Source organism: Leucoraja erinacea, chromosome 20, assembly GCF_028641065.1.
Source record: "Leucoraja erinacea ecotype New England chromosome 20, Leri_hhj_1, whole genome shotgun sequence".
In the NCBI taxonomy this organism is placed as follows: Eukaryota; Metazoa; Chordata; class Chondrichthyes; order Rajiformes; family Rajidae; genus Leucoraja; species Leucoraja erinaceus.
In genome coordinates this window covers 7,974,572-7,990,092 of record NC_073396.1, presented here as the reverse complement: position 1 = coordinate 7,990,092, position 15,521 = coordinate 7,974,572, and the positions used below count along the sequence as shown (strand labels likewise).

The window sequence follows — 15,521 nt, the reverse complement described above, 5'->3', positions numbered from 1 at the left end:
GCACTTACGCTTAATATGACGCTGCTGGGTACTGTCCTTCCTGTATATATTGTCCTTCGTACGGTATTGTCTGTATTATTTATTGTGATGTATGTGGTGGTTATATTGTACTGTATTGTATCTGTCTGAGAGCGAACCAAGACACATTCCTATCAACTTGTTGACATGGCAATAAATTTCTTAAATCTTGAATCTTGAGTCCTTTCCTGGGCATCTAATTCATGAGATTCAGACAAAATGTGCAGGAAGGAACTGCAGATGCTGGTTTACACTGAAGATAGGCAGAAAATTCTGGAGTAACTCAGTCTGAAGAAAGGTCTCGACCCGAAATGTCACCAATTCCTTCTATCCACATTTCGTGTCTATCATCAGAATCAGGGTTTAGCTGTGCAAAATGAAATAGCAACCGTTCTTCAAAAGGCAGCTTATGGTCATAAATCAGCATGAATGGTTATACAATAGTATTTTTTTAATTCGCCATTAATTATAGCTGTAAATGTGGAGTATTTTAGATAAAGTATTGCAATATTTAAAACAAGTTGATGTATTTTCAAATTTAAAAAAAAAAAATCAGATAGTATTAGAATAACAGGAATCAGGGGAATTATCTAGACTTTAACAAAAAATCTAACATTAGTTTTGAGATACAGCGCGGAAATAGACCTTTCGGTCCACTGAGTCTGCGCCAACCAGCGATCCCCGCACACTAACACCATCCTACACACACCAGGGATAATTTACAATTTTACCAAGCCAATTAGCCTACAAACCTGTACGTCTTTGTAGTGTGGGAGGAAATTAGAGCAACTGGGAAAAACCCACGCAGGTCACCGGGAGAACGTACAAACTCCGTACAGACAACCCCCGGAGTCAGGATCGAACCCGGGTCTCTGGCGCTGTGAGGAAACAAGTCTACCGTTTGCTGTAAGGCGCCACCGTGCTGCCCTTAACTGGTCAGCTTTTCTTTGCTTTACCCACACAATGATGTGGAGATTGCCAGTAACTATCTGCTTCTTATATTCGAGGCATGTGGTGTACGAGTGCAGGCTTAGTGAACCAGCTGATCATCCCTGCCGTTATTGTCGTGCGTTCCACCAAGGATTTACATCTAGATACAAAAATGATCTTTATTAAATTCTCGCGTGTCAGAAGCTGCAAGAGAAGACCAGATTCACCTTTTTTGTCCAACATGCGAGTGCGATGCACCTCTATCACACTGCAGTCCCCTCAGCTTGTTTCGTCAAGTCTAGGTTTTTAAAGTAGTCCTTTGGAAAGTGGCGAATTCTTTCTAGGTCGATCATGGGCTCCTCTCCTGCGGGCTCCCCCATTTTCTCTCTCTCAGCCAGTATCATAGCACGGAGCAGAGGAGGATAAGGAACATAGCGGATATGCTCTTCAGGAACATGCGTGAAACTCATGAAATCTTCTTCCTCGTGTTTTGGCACCAGGCGCCAGTCGTGATACATGACCCTATCGATTTCTCTAACTGTGTCTTCCGTCTTCCCTAAGAATGAAGCGAACAAAGATTTAGCAATCAAAGACACAAAATGGTGGAGTAACTCAGTGGATTTAGTAAAGAATCTTGTAACTTCACCGAGCACAAGCATCTCACTGCCGCTTTGTATTCTTCCATCGAACAAATAATCTCTAACCCAAAAAAATTGATCTTGGGCAAGTACCATCAGACATTGGAGCAGAATTAGGCCATTCGGCCCACTGAGACCACTCTGCCATTCAATCGTTGAATTTAGAAGGATGAGAGGGCATCTTATAGAAACATATAAAATTCTTAAGGGATTGGACAGGCTAGATGCAGGAAAAATGGTCCCGATGTTGGGGAGCCCAGAACCAGGGAGAATAAGGGATAGGCAAAAAAGGGTCACGTAAGTCCTGTAAATGAGGGGGTAAGAGAAGGGGGGGAGAAGGAGGGGAGACAACTTTTAAGATGCCAGAGATCCACGGCTGTGAAGCTCGGTGAACATTAACATTACCGGTCGGTTATCCTTGGTTCTGAAAACTACTGTTTGTGTTTTTTCCCCCCAATGAGCTGGTCAGCACCAGCTACAACCGATGAGAACCTTCGACCTCCTTGCAACCCACTAGGACCTCCTGGCGACCCACCTACGGCACGAGAATTCTCGCTACTCTCCATGGCGGCTTCATTCTGGTCGCCGCTAATTTTTCCAACGTGTTGAAAAATTTGCGGCGACCATAATGAGGCCGCGACTAGTTCCCAGGATGCCGGAACTCCCCATGACCATGAAGGCGACTACCCGGCAACCACCCGCGAACATGTGGCGACCGCATAGTCTCCTGCAGTCGCCCAAGTGGGACAGGCCCATAAGGCAATTGGACCAGCACATTGAATGTTATCTGTCTGCACAGTTGAAGAGTAATAGGTACATTAAAGAACATCAAGATATTACCTTTGAAAGTTAGCACACCCCAGGCTTTTCCATGGTCCAGATCCTGCAAGGAGAAACATATTGAAGTACAGTGACAACAACAGCTTTAAAGCTTTATTTACTGTTAGACTTTTGAGGGAAGTGGCAGTAAAAGCGACGAAAGAGGAAATGTTAAAAACTAGGAGATAAAATCTGACAGGAAATGGAGAATATTTGTTGTGAATTATGTTGGCATGTGGTGTCAATTATCCTCTCACATTCAATAATCTATGGAGTGATTTCAGTATTATCTCCATGCTACATAGTTGCATGCACATGATATGGAAAACTACATGTAAACAAAAAAAAATCACAGGTAAATGTAATTTGTATTTTAGCAGAACCAACCGTATTATTGACAAAAGGATGTGGACGTCTATAAGATATCCTTGTGAAACCTTCCACTGACTCCATCTACACTTCATGCTGCGTTGTCAAGGCCACCAGCATAATCAGGGATGAGTCTCACTCCAATCACTCTTCTTCCCTCTCCCATCAGAAGTGTGAAAACACACATCTCCAGATTCAGGGGCAGTTTCTTCCCAGCTGTTATCAGGCAACTGATGTAACCTACCAACTAGAGACCAGTCCTGAGCTACTATCTACCTCATTGGAGACCCTGGGACTATCTTTGATCGGACTTTATTTTGCACTAAACGTTATTCATATTATTCCCTGTACACCTTGGATAGCTTGATTGTAATCATGTATTTTCTTTTCGCTGACTGGTTAGCACATAACAAAAGCTTTTCACTATACCTTGGTACCCGTGACAAGAAACTAAACTCAAGTTTACTGACCCAAGACTTTTAACGGCTCTCACAGATATTGTCCTACCTACAAAATACATCCGCGGCATTTTGTTTTTGTTGTAATGCTTAATAGCCTCCTTTCATAAATAAAAGCAGATATGCTGGAAATACTTGGAAAATTAGGCAGTATGTAGCGAGGGAGAAAACCAGAGAGAATCCTTTTAGGTCAATGATTCTACATCAGAACTACATTGTCTGACACACGAGCGAACGATCAAGAACTTGCAGCATTTTTGTTTGAATAAGGTTAATTGTTTTTGTTTAATTTAGAGATGTAGCGTGGAAACAGGCCCTTCAGCCTACTGAGACCGCATCAACCAACGATCCCCACATATTAACACTATCCCACACACACTAGGGACAATTTACGTTTATATCAAGCCAATTAACCTACAAACCTGTACATCTTTAGAATGTTGGGGGGAAACTGAAGATCTCAGAGAAAACCCACCAGGTCACGGGGAGAACGTACAAACTCCGTACAGATAGCACCCGTAGTCAGGATCGAACCCGGGTCTCTGGCCCTGTAAGACAGGAGATCTACCGCTACGCCACTGTGCCACCCCTTATTTTAAATTTAAAATTGTGAGCAATATACTTTGCCAGTAAATGTTCACAAATTATTTTGTTTTATGCATACACCATTTTATATTCATTTCAGTGTAGAAAACACTTCAGGGACATCACCTCTGCAAAATCTACACTCCATTACCATTGCTATTCACTGAACTAATGTGTGTTGATGATATCCAAAACAAATATTTAATGTACATTGCAGGATAATGTTTCAAATAGAACTACAAGTCATTGGAAATGGGAAAGAACATGCACGGGAAATGCATTATCAATTATGCAATCTGTCCCATTGATGTTAACTTTTATGTTATTGTACACTTCCTTTCAAGATAGGAGTGGACTGCGAAATGTTAATTCTTGGAAATATTGTAAAATAATCAATTTACAGTCAAGGCTTTCGTTTCATAACGTTGGTGTGCAAATACATAATGGGAAATTTAGAAGAAAATTATTCTGGGATAATTAAACCTGACAGTTTGACGTCTGTTTCAACAGGCGATGTTCCTAACGCTCCCTTCAAACCTTTCCGCTGACTGGTTGGCACGCGACAAAAGCTTTTCACTGTACCTCAGTACATGTGACACGAAACTCAACTATTGGGTTCCCTCTATGATTTATTATTAACCCATGTATCACCTCAAAAAAGCAAATGAAAAATGTGGTGGGAAATATACTGGAATATGATTTAACACTCAGGAAAATCTCATAAAAATGATCTGCAAATGCTGGTGTATACCATAGATAGACACAAATTGCTAGAGTAACAGAGGGTCTGGCAGATCCTCTAAGAGTTCCAGTTTGATGAAGGGTCCCAACCCCGAAACATTCAAGTTCTCCAGATATTTCGGCCTGACCTGCTGAGTTACTCCAGTGTTTTGTGTTTAACTCCAGAAAATCTGCCAGTCGCAGACCAGAGCAGTGACCGTGCAAGATTATCTGTATATATAAATGGCAAGCTGTTGGCAAGCCTTCCTGACTTACATATGCATTTTACACATTTGATCATCTGTCACATTCATTAGATTGGTTCAACAATTAAGATAATAAACCGACATTGCTCCAAGCTCTGATTGTGACATCTCTAATTGAACGTGAAAGCAAACAGTCCAAAATAGAAACACCCAATCACATGTGGAAAGGTATTAACAGGAAGGCTTAACAGAAGATAAAAGTCCAGCTGATTGTGCAGCGGATTTAGTAAGGTTGCCTGCAAGAAGCCGCTCCGAGGTGCCTTACAACAAGATAACTGGCTTTGTGGTCAAGGAGGATAGTACAGGTGGGCTGGTCAGCAGCTGAGGTAAGTCTTACAGTGAGTGAAGAGTTTGAGTGCTCAAATCTTGGATGTTTGGCAGCACGAGTATCAATGGCGAAGCCAAAGGTGCAGAGGCCAGCGTTGAGAAAGACACAGCCCATTGAAGGCATTATGGCTACAGAATAGAGGAGGGCAAGGCCAGATCCACTTGAATACACATTGAGAATGTGTATTGAAGTGTATTTTTAGACTAGGAAGTCATTGAAACATAATGGAAACAGCTCTAGATCAACTAGTTAGTCATACAGCGTGGAAATAGGCCCTTCAGCCCAACTTACTCACACTGGCCAACATGCCCACATCTACACTAGTCCCACTTATTTAGCCCAAGTCCCTCTAAACCTATCCTATCCTTATCCCTGTCCAAATTTATTTTTAAATGTTGTGATAGTACCTGCCTCACTCAACTGCCCCTTCTGGCAGCTCATTCCATATACCTACCACCTTTTGTGTAAAATGTTGCCCTTCAGGTTTCTATTAAATCTTTCCCCCGTCACCTATGTCCTCTTGTTCTTGATCCTCTTACCCTGGGTAAAAGTGCTCTGTTGCTCTCACGATCTTATACACATTTATAAGATCACCCCTCATCCTCCTGTGCTCCAAGGAATAAAGTCCTCGCCTGCTCAACCTCTCCCTATAGCTCAGGCCCTGGAGTCCTGGCAACATCCTCGCAAATCTTCTCTGCGTGTTCATCAAGATCGTGAACTGTCTTCTGGAGATCATTATCACATCACAAATTAATGCACAACAATGCAAAATGACGGGGACAGGTGACCAAGTCCTTTAAGTTGGCGAGAGAAACTATTTTACAAGATTCCGTGATGCCAGTCGCATGGACAAGAATGAGAACGGCTGATGTTTGGAGCACTCCGCTGGACAATGGAAGAGAGTGACAAGGGCGACCAACACAATTGAAATGGTGGGGAGGCATGGTGCCATTTAATCCAGACATCTGAAGTCACCTGGACATAAATGTTTCCGCATTGTAGCGTGGATGGAAAACCTGTCAAGAATAACTGACAGTATTCTAGATATGAGAGGCGTAGATTTGAGGGGCAACAATATTACTTGCAGGTTCATCAGGAAAGGGAGTGGGGTAGAGATGTTATGCTGGTTTTGTTGAGACGTTAAGACAATGGTAACAAATTTGAAAGGTTCATCACCAAAGAAAAGGGGGAGGAAGGGGGTGGAGAGGGGAGGAGGTGTAAGGGGAGAGTGGTGCTGACCCAGGCAGTGTAGTGTCCACCCTGACCTTGTTAGGGTTAGGCTTTGGGGTGGGGGGGTTTGAAGATGGAGGGGAGGGGTGTGTATGTTTGGGGAGGGGGTATAGACGGCAGAGTGGTGCTGACCCAGGCCATGTGGTGTCTACATTGACCTTGTGCAGTTGCCAGCAGCAGGGTGTGTGGTTAGGGTTAGGTGAGGGGGTGTTAGGGTTTGGGGAGTGGAGTGTAGGGGGGGGGGGGGGGAAGGGAGGGCTGTGTAGAGGGTGGAGTGGTGCTGACCTTGTGCAGCCGCCAGTAGCAAGGCAGGTGGTTAGTGTTAGATTATCACAGGGTTTTGTGAGGGGAGTGTCGAGGGGGGGTGAGGGGGGTGTGAGTGTAGACTGACCTTGTCCAGCCACCAGCAGCAGTGGGTGCTTTAGGTTAGATTATCACTGGGTTTGGGCAGTGTAGAGGGGTGTGAGTGTAGACTGACCTGGGCCGTGTAGTCCACCCTGACCATGTCCAGCCACCAGTAACAGTGGGTGCTTTAGGTTAGATTATCACTGGGTGTGGGCAGTGTAGAGGGGTGTGAGTGTAGACTGACCTGGGCCGTGTAGTCCACCCTGACCATGTCCAGCCACCAGTAACAGTGGGTGCTTTAGGTTAGATTATCACTGGGTGTGGGCAGTGTAGAGGGGTGTGAGTGTAGACTGACCTGGGCCGTGTAGTCCACCCTGACCTTGTCCACCCGCCAGTAACAGGCCGGGCCGTGCGCCAGCAGCCACGACTTGGTGGTGACCATGCGGCCGATGCCGAAGAGCGGCAGGCGGGCGAGCAGCGGGAAGAGGCGGCTCTCGGTGCGGATGTCGCGGTGGGCGAGGACCGGGAGCCGCTTGCCGCTGGCCACCCGCCTCATGGTGCCGTAGTCGAGCTCCAGCCGCTGGCTGTCCCGCCGCTGGCGCCGGTCCCGCTGCGCCCAGTATTCCCGCACCCGCCGGGCCAGCGCCGCGATGGCGCGCACCTTCTTCTTGCCCCCCATAGCAACCGCACCCGGACCCTAGAGCGGGGGGCACCGCCGCCGCCCACCGGCCGCCTCGCCCTAACCCGTCCCCCGCTCCACCACATCCCGGGGAAAGGTTCCGCTTCCATCTCCCCTCCTCCCGTGTGTGCAGTCCTAGCGCCCCCTGCAGGACTCACACCCGGCCACAAACAGCGGACAATAGGTGCAGGTGGAGCAGCAGAGTCGACAGTGTTTTATTGTCATCTGCCTGGAGCCGAACATTGACATTGTTACTTGCAGCAGCACAGCAGAAGGTGCAATGCAAACAATATGATAAACAACAGAAAAAGCCCGTTGTGTATACGTGTATATATACATATAAACAAGTTCAGTATATATTTGTGTGTATATGTATACACACAAAAATGTATACTGAACTTTTTTAATGTATATATTGAGAATATATACTATATATACTTAACCTTTTATCCGAGTGTATATATATATATATATATACTATATGTATAATGAATTTTTTTTCTGAGTATATATATATATATAGAGAGTATACAGGTATATACTCAGAAAAAAAATCAGTATACATATAGTATATATATATACACTGTGATATTATTTATATCTATTATTTATATCTATATATATATAGATATATATAAATAGTATAGACACTTACCTTTTTATGTGTATTTATTATATACTGAATATATATATATATATTCAATATATACATTAACAAGTATATATATATACTGAACACTGAACTTGTTAATGTATATATATTGAATGTGTGTGTGTGTGTGTTTCGTATATGTTTATATATTTCGTATATATACTCTATATACTGATTTTTTTTTAATTTGAGTACATATTCTGAAATAATCTACACGTGTGTGTGAGACTTGGACAGGTTGGATGATTGGGCAGCTGTATGGCAGATGAAGTTTAATGTGGATAAATGTGTGGTTATCCACTTTGGTAGCAAAGACAGGAAGGCAGATTATTATCTAAATGGTGTCAAGTTGGGAAAAGGGGAAGTGCAACAGGATCTGGGGGTCCTTGTTCATCAGTCAATGAAAGTAAGCTTGCAGGCACAGCAGGCAATGAAGAAAGCCATTGGCATGTTGGCCTTCATAACAAGAGGAGTTGAGTATAGGAGCAAAGAGGTCCTTCTGCAGTTGTACAGGGCCCTAGTGAGACCACACCTGGAGTATTGTGTGCAGTTTTGGTCCCCTAATTTGAGGTAGGACATTCTTGCTATTGAGGAAGAGCGGCATAGGTTTACCAGGATGGCGGGACTGTCATATGCTAAGAGAATGGAACGGCTGGGCTTGTATACTCTGGAATTTAGAAGGATGAGAGGATATCTTATTGAAACATATAAGATTATAAAGGGTTTGGACACGCTAGAGGCAGGAAACATGTTCACGATGTTGGGGGAGTCCAAAACCAGGGCTACAGTTTAAGAATAATGCGCAAGCCATTTAGAATGGAGACGAGGAAACCCTTTTTCAAAGAGAGTGGTGAGTGTGGAATTCTTTGCCTCAGAGGGCAGTGGAGACCGGTTCTCTGGATACTTTCAAGAAAGAGCTAGGCACTCTTAGAGATAGCGGAGTCAAGGAATATGGGGAGAAGGCAGGAACGGGGAACTGATTGGGGATGATCAGCCATGATGTCATCAAAGACCCCTCACACCCCAACCATGGACTGTTTGCCCTCCTCCCATCAGGGAGGCGGTACAGGAGCCTCAGGTCACGTACCAGCAGGATGAGGAAAAGCTTCTATAACAACACAATCACACTGCTGAACTCGGAGTCCCGACGATAGACTCTCTGGTCCCTCCGTCCCCCTTTGTTTAATCATTCTGTATTTCCTGATTATTCAGTATCTTCTCTCTTTCTATTTTTTTCTTGTCTTTTCTCTTTATGTACAACTACTACGGTCTGACGCAAAACTGCATTTCGTTGTACTGATACTTGTATTTGTGCGATGACATTAAAGTTGAATTGAATTGAATTGATCACAGTGAATGGCAGCGCTGGCTCGAAGGGCCGAATGGCCTACTCCTGCACCTGTTGTCTGTAGTCTATTGAAATGTATTGCAGTGGCATCATGCACTGTGTTCAAAGGAAATAGTGCATTAGTATCTATTGAATGTGAAGATGGATGAGGTGGAAGGTGAGAACATGGACCACTGTTGTGGGTTTGGGAAAATGGCACCACTCATTAAGATCAGGCCAAAATAAATTAGGTGCAGCACACGAGAAAACTGAGAGCAACAGGATCGGCCCCTGGCTCTCCCCAGCCAGCCCTGCCCTTCAATATGATCATGGCTGATCTACACTCACCTCAGCACCTCCTCCCCATAGCCCTACATACAAGATACAAGGTAAGAGATACAAGATACAATTTATTTGTCATTTGGACCCCTTGAGGTCCAAACAAAATGACGTTTCATGCCCCACGTTAAAAATGTTAGTACCCGAGATATTTCTTATGATCCAGTGTCCACCTCCCACTGAGAACATAAACCAAACTCTACAGTAAACAAAATAAACTATGCAATAAAAAGGAACTGTTGATGCAATGCCAGCATTTATTTTGAGAGGGCTTGTATGCAAGGATGTAATGTTGAGGCTCTATAAAGCCACATTTGGACTATTTTGAGCAATTCTGGGCACCATATCTGAGGAAGTATGTGCTGGCTCTGGAGTGGGTCCAGAGGAGATTTACAAGAATGATCCCAGGAATGAGTAGTTTGATGTCACTGGGCCTGTACTCGCTGGAGTTTAGAAGAATGAGGGGGAGTAGATCACAAGCAGGTAGCGGAGGTTCATTTAACTTGGTGGCATCATATTCAGCATGGACATTGTGGGCCGAAGGGCCTGTTCCTGTGCAGTAATGTTTTATACCAAAGATAGACCCAAAATGCTGGAGTAACTCAGTGGGACAGGCAGCATCTCTGGAGAGAAGGAATGGGTGACACTAACGGGAGTTCTGCAACACCCTCTCTCGCTGTTGGTCATTGGCTCTGACTTGCTCTGCACCTTTTCATACCTCCAGCTTCCCTCTCCCGACTCTCAGTCTGACAAAGTTTGGACATGCTAGAGGCAGAAAAACATGTTTTTTTCCCGATGTTGGGGGCGTCCAGAACCAGGGGCGACAGTTTAAGAATAAGGGGTGAGCCATTTAGAACGGAGATGAGGAAAAACTTAATCACACAGAGAGTTGTGAGTCTGTGGAATTCCCTGCCTCAGAAGGCGGTGGAGGCCAGTTCTCTGGATGCTTTCAAGAAAGAGCTAGACACTCTTAGAGATAGCGGAGTCAAGGAATATGGGGAGAAGGCTGGAACGGGCTACTGATTGTGGATGATCAGCCATGATCACATTGAATGGTGGTGCTGGATCGAAGGGCTGAATGGCCTACTCCTGCACCTATTGTCTATTGTCTAAAGTTTCACTGCCCGAAACATCACCCATTCCTTCCCTCCAGAGATGCTGCCTGTCCCGCTGAGGTCCTGCAGCATTTTGTGCCTATCTTCGGTTTAAACCAGCCTCTGCAGTTCCTTCCTATACATTCTGTAATGTTCTATGTTTGCTGGTGACCTGACCTTTGAGGTCACAGCTGCCTTGCTAAGTGCCAGATTGCGAGATCTTATGAGAGATGAGTAAAATAACATTTGCTGACATTGGCACAGCAGAACGTTATACAGGGGTGTTTCATTTGAGACAATTGGTATCTTTAAACGTGCAGTTTTTATGAAGTATTAGGTGGACATACAGCATTGTTTTGACCTCGTTAACAATTGGCAAACAAGCTTCTCGGCTGTCCTCTTCATTGTTCACAAAAGTGCCCTTAACTGGTAAAGTACACTCCTAGTACTTGCCATTTCACAAAGTTCTTGTTCAGTTGGATGCAATTTAGTGGGAGTTCAGTGAAAACCTATGGGATTATTTGTGCGGAAAATCTCCCTCACCCTCCATTCTATTCTTGTTCAGCTGTACCTCTTCTTTCATCAGAATGATTTTGTTTTGTCGGCCTCAAAGGACGTTCCTTCAGGAAGGAGATGAGGAAGAATTTATTTAGTCAGAAGATGGTGAGTCTGTGGAATTCATTGCCACAGATGGCTGCAGAGGCCAAGTCAATAGATATTTTTATGACAGAGATAGATAGATTCTCTGAAGAAGGGTTTTGACCCGAAACGTTGCCTATTTCCTTCGCTCCATAGATGCTACCTCACCCGCTGAGTTTCTCCAGCATTTTTGTCTACCTTAGATCGATTCTCGATCAGTGGCTATCTTACAGGTGTCGGGGGGTTATGGGGAGAAATGGTTGAAGAGAAAGATAGATCAGCCATGATTGAATGGCAGTGTCGACTTGATGGGCCAAATGGTCTAATTCTGCTCCTATCACTTACGAACTTTTGAATGAGGCATTTGGGAAGGTTTTTCAAGGAAGGAAGACAGATCAAGCAGATTAAAATCCATGGTGACTTGGTAGTTTGGATTCAGAGCCAGTTCTCCCCTGGAAGAGTGAGTGGAGCGGAAGAACGCAGGAGATCTTTGAATTGTGTTTTTTCTCATCGATCAGTGCTGGGGACCTCCAGTGTTTGTGATACCTATAAATTACTTGGGGGAAAATTGTAGATGGGTTGATTAGTAAGTTAGCAGACGACCGAACATTTGGTGGATCAGCCATGAATGAATGGCGGAGTAGACTCAATTGGCCTAATTCTACTCCTATGACTTATGAACCTTACATTGGGGAGTGCCTTCTTTTTCTTGCGTTTGAGGCAGCAGAGTGATGCCATCCGGTTCGACATCCATGTTTGTGCCCGCCCAAAGCTGAGGCACTGCTGCTGTCTCTGTTTGTTGTCGTTCGCCTGACTGAGGTCAGTTGACAGGGCTCACCACGGGGAGGTCAACAACATGAGCCCCGGGGAATGCCTTATGGCCCGTGGTGTCAATGCATCTCTCCTAGTGTCGAAGAGACTCTTTTATTTGCTCAAGTTTGCCAGATCACCAGTTCCTTGTAAACAATATTGAGCATCCTTATTTCACACTTGACGATGAAATGAAGGCCATTGTTAAACCGGGTTAGCACCTGCCACCAGGAACTGCAATGACCCCAGTGTTATTGCTCCAACAATCATCAGTCATAGCCGTAACACAGACAGATGGAGGAGCTTTGGTCAATCAAGCGTTGAACGGTTGACAATCTACCTGAGAAAATTAGGGAGTGTAACAAGCTTGGGAGTTGAGTATTGCAAAAGAAATTCAATGCAATCAATCTTAATGTTAACGATGCATTAGGTCATGCAATAAAAAAATTGAATTATCATGCACCAGTGGTGAAGCAGTGTATAAATTGTAGGGATCAGCACAGATACTGTGGCCAGTCAAGTATTCTCGACTTGGAACCTTAGCAGAGCCTGATCGCACAGGATGTTGTAAGCTGCTGTTAAATCTTTGTTTGATTATTACCATTAATAGCTATCATTGTATGCTTTATAAATCTGTGACATTCTACAACCAATGTTCAGTGATTCTGAGGAACAATTACTCAGTAAGAATATTTTGTTAAAGAGTTGCTACTCATGAAGGCTATGTTTCTGCTCACTTCCTGGACTTTGAAATGATGATGTGTTTTAATGGGGTAGGGACAGACAGATCATAACGTCTTCTTCATGCTCCGTGAGTAAGTTCAGAACACGGTCAAACAAAAGGAAAGCAGAAGGAATCACACAGAGGGAGCAGCGAGTGCGGGTCTCACTTGACTCCCGTCGGAGAAAGGAGAATTCGTCAAACTTTTGAGCAGATTTTTCCGTGAGACGGTAAAATGGAAACGCATGAAGTTGCAGATGCTGGAATCTTGAGCAAAACACGGTGGTGCAGCGGTAGAGTTGGTGCCTTACAGCGCTTGCAGCACCGGAGACCCGGGTTCGATCCCGACTATGGGTGCTGTCTGTACGGAGTTTGTACGTTCTTCCCCCCCGTGTCCTGTGTGTGTTTTCTTCGAGATCTTCAGTTTCCTCCCACACTCCAAAGACGTACAGGTTTGTAGGTTAATTGGCTTGGTAAATGTACCAAAAATAATTGTCCCTATCGTGTGCAGGATGGTATTAATATGTGAGGATCGTTGGTCGGTGTGGGCCAAAGGGCCTGTTTCTGCGCTGCATCTTTAAACTAAACTAAAAAACTAAACACAAAGTGCCGGCATTACTCAGCGGGTCAGGCAGCATCCGTTTAGAGAAAGTTGTTTTGGCTCAAGACCCTTCTTCGGACTCAATGGAGCCAAATCACTGTTCTGTAAAGCACAGACAGAGTCAAGCTCTACAGGTCTATGTGGAGGATTATATTCCTCATGTACCTCCTTCAATTCCACTTCATCAAAACCAGCAAGAATAGCTTTTATTTGTTATTAATTTCTCCCCTTTTTACATATCTAGTTTCCTATAAATTGTTATGCCTGACCTGCTGAATCTTTCCAATTTCTCCCCTTTTTATTCATATTCGAGTTGGGATCACCTATAAATGAGGCGAGGGGAGGCGCTATCAGTCCGAACCTCTCCGCCGCGAGAGATGCTGCCTTCCGCGGCTGTCACTGCTGAATACCTCTTTCCCACCCCCCCCCCCCCCCCCCCCCCCCCCCCCCCCCCCGGACACTTTTTGTTTTTTATCAAATCAAGTTTCAACAGATGCTAAATTCGAGTTGGAACACTAACAAAATTACAAAGGGTGTTGTTGAATAGGCTCTGTCATGAGGTCTTGGAGTTAAAGGAGCTTGACTGTACAAACATTCTAGAAAGATAAAGTGGTCTATCTTTCCCTCACAACCCCATTCCCCTGCCTTCTCCCCATAGGCCCTGACACTTGTACCAATCAAGAATCTATCTCTGCTTTAAAAATATCCATTGACTTGGCCACAGGCTTCAGTGGCAATGAATTCCACATATTCACCACTTTCAGACTACAGAAATTCCTCCTCATCTTCCAAAAGGAACGTCCTTTAACTCTGAGGCTGTGACCTCTGGTCCTAGACTCCCCCACTAGTGGAAACATCCTCACCACATCAACTCTATCCAGACCTTTCACCGGTCGGTAGGTTTCAGTGAGATATCCCCTCATCCTTCTAAATTCAGGTCAGGATTGAACCCGGATCTCTGGCGCTGTGAAGCAGTGGCACGACCAGCGAAACCAAGGCGTTGCATTATATTCAGATCTTGCATGTGCAAGAATTTTCCACACTGCAGTTAATAAAGGTATTTGAGGAGTGTAGCTGTCATGTAAGGAATGTGGAGGAATGGTTGGTGTGGAATGAGTCCAGCAATGAGAAAGACAAAAGATAAATTGGATTTTCCACTGGGACCCCTGTGCTCTGAACCCTCCTGTTTGTATCATAACTCTTCCTCCTTTGTCCACAGTTAGAATAAAAAAGAGAGCCATTAAAAGCTCACTGAACATATCACATATTAAACTGCTGCAAGGAAAAATAGCCAACGTTAATGTAAATGGTTGTAGCATTTTGTTTTCTTTTCACAACAGGATCTAAAATGTCTGTGGAGTATTAATTTAGAGTCATAGTCTTACAGAGTGGAAACAGGCACTTTCCCACTCTGACCAACATGCCCCATCTACACTAGTCCCACCTGCCTGTGTTTAGCCCATATCCATCTAAACCTGTCCTATCCATGTACCTGTCTAAATGTTTCTTAAAGGTTGCGATAGTCCCTGCCTCAACTACCTCCTCCGGCAGCTCGTTCCACACACTCACCACCCTTAGCTCATCCCTATGCTTCCAACTATATTCCAAACCCATCCAACAGCAGTTGGATGCACCAACAGCAGCAAACCCATCCATCCAACAGGGTGGCACGGTGGCACAGCGGTAAAGTTGCCGCCTTACAGTGAATGCAGCCCCAGAGACCCGGGTTCGATCCCGACTGCGGGTGCTGTCTGTACGGTGTTTGTACGTTCTACCCGTGACCTGCGTGGGTTTTCCCCGGGAGCTCCGGTTTCCTCCCACACTCTTAAGACGTACAGGTTTGTAGGTTAATTGGCTTTGGTAAATTGTCCCTCATGCGTAGGATAGTGTTCGTGTGCAGGGTGATCGCTGGTCAGCACCGTCTCGATGGGCCAAAGGACCTGTTTCCGCTCT

General features: G+C 44.7%; 2 protein-coding genes across 2 annotated transcripts in view; one reads left to right on the top strand and one right to left on the bottom strand.

Annotated features, from left to right (window-relative positions):
- Positions 1-1,113: 1,113 nt before the first annotated feature.
- Positions 1,114-7,433, bottom strand: mrps34 (mitochondrial ribosomal protein S34). The gene is made up of 3 exons (XM_055651144.1): positions 7,062-7,433; positions 2,427-2,469; positions 1,114-1,504 (listed from the first exon to the last, which is right to left on the bottom strand). The coding sequence occupies exons 1-3, from the start codon at positions 7,383-7,385 to the stop codon at positions 1,212-1,214; spliced, it is 660 nt and encodes a 219-aa protein (XP_055507119.1). The 5' UTR covers positions 7,386-7,433; the 3' UTR covers positions 1,114-1,211.
- Positions 3,178-15,521, top strand: part of pla2g10 (phospholipase A2 group X) — a 34,513-nt gene continuing 22,169 nt past the window's right edge. The window contains exon 1 of the mRNA XM_055651149.1: positions 3,178-5,129. The gene's annotated coding sequence lies outside the window, so the exon portion shown is untranslated. The remainder of the gene's footprint in view (positions 5,130-15,521) is intronic.

What these genes read in the sequence shown, in the direction of transcription:
- mrps34 (XM_055651144.1), bottom strand. Translation starts at nt 7,385, where the DNA reads ATGGGGGGCAAGAAGAAGGTGCGCGCCATCGCGGCGCTGGCCCGGCGG. An exon ending in GGGTGGACTACACGGCCCAG is followed by an intron (nt 2,470 to 7,061) that starts GTCAGTCTACAC and finishes TTCTCCTTGCAG; the next exon opens with GATCTGGACCATGGAAAAGC. An exon ending in GGGTGTGCTAACTTTCAAAG is followed by an intron (nt 1,505 to 2,426) that starts GTAATATCTTGA and finishes CTTCATTCTTAG; the next exon opens with GGAAGACGGAAGACACAGTT.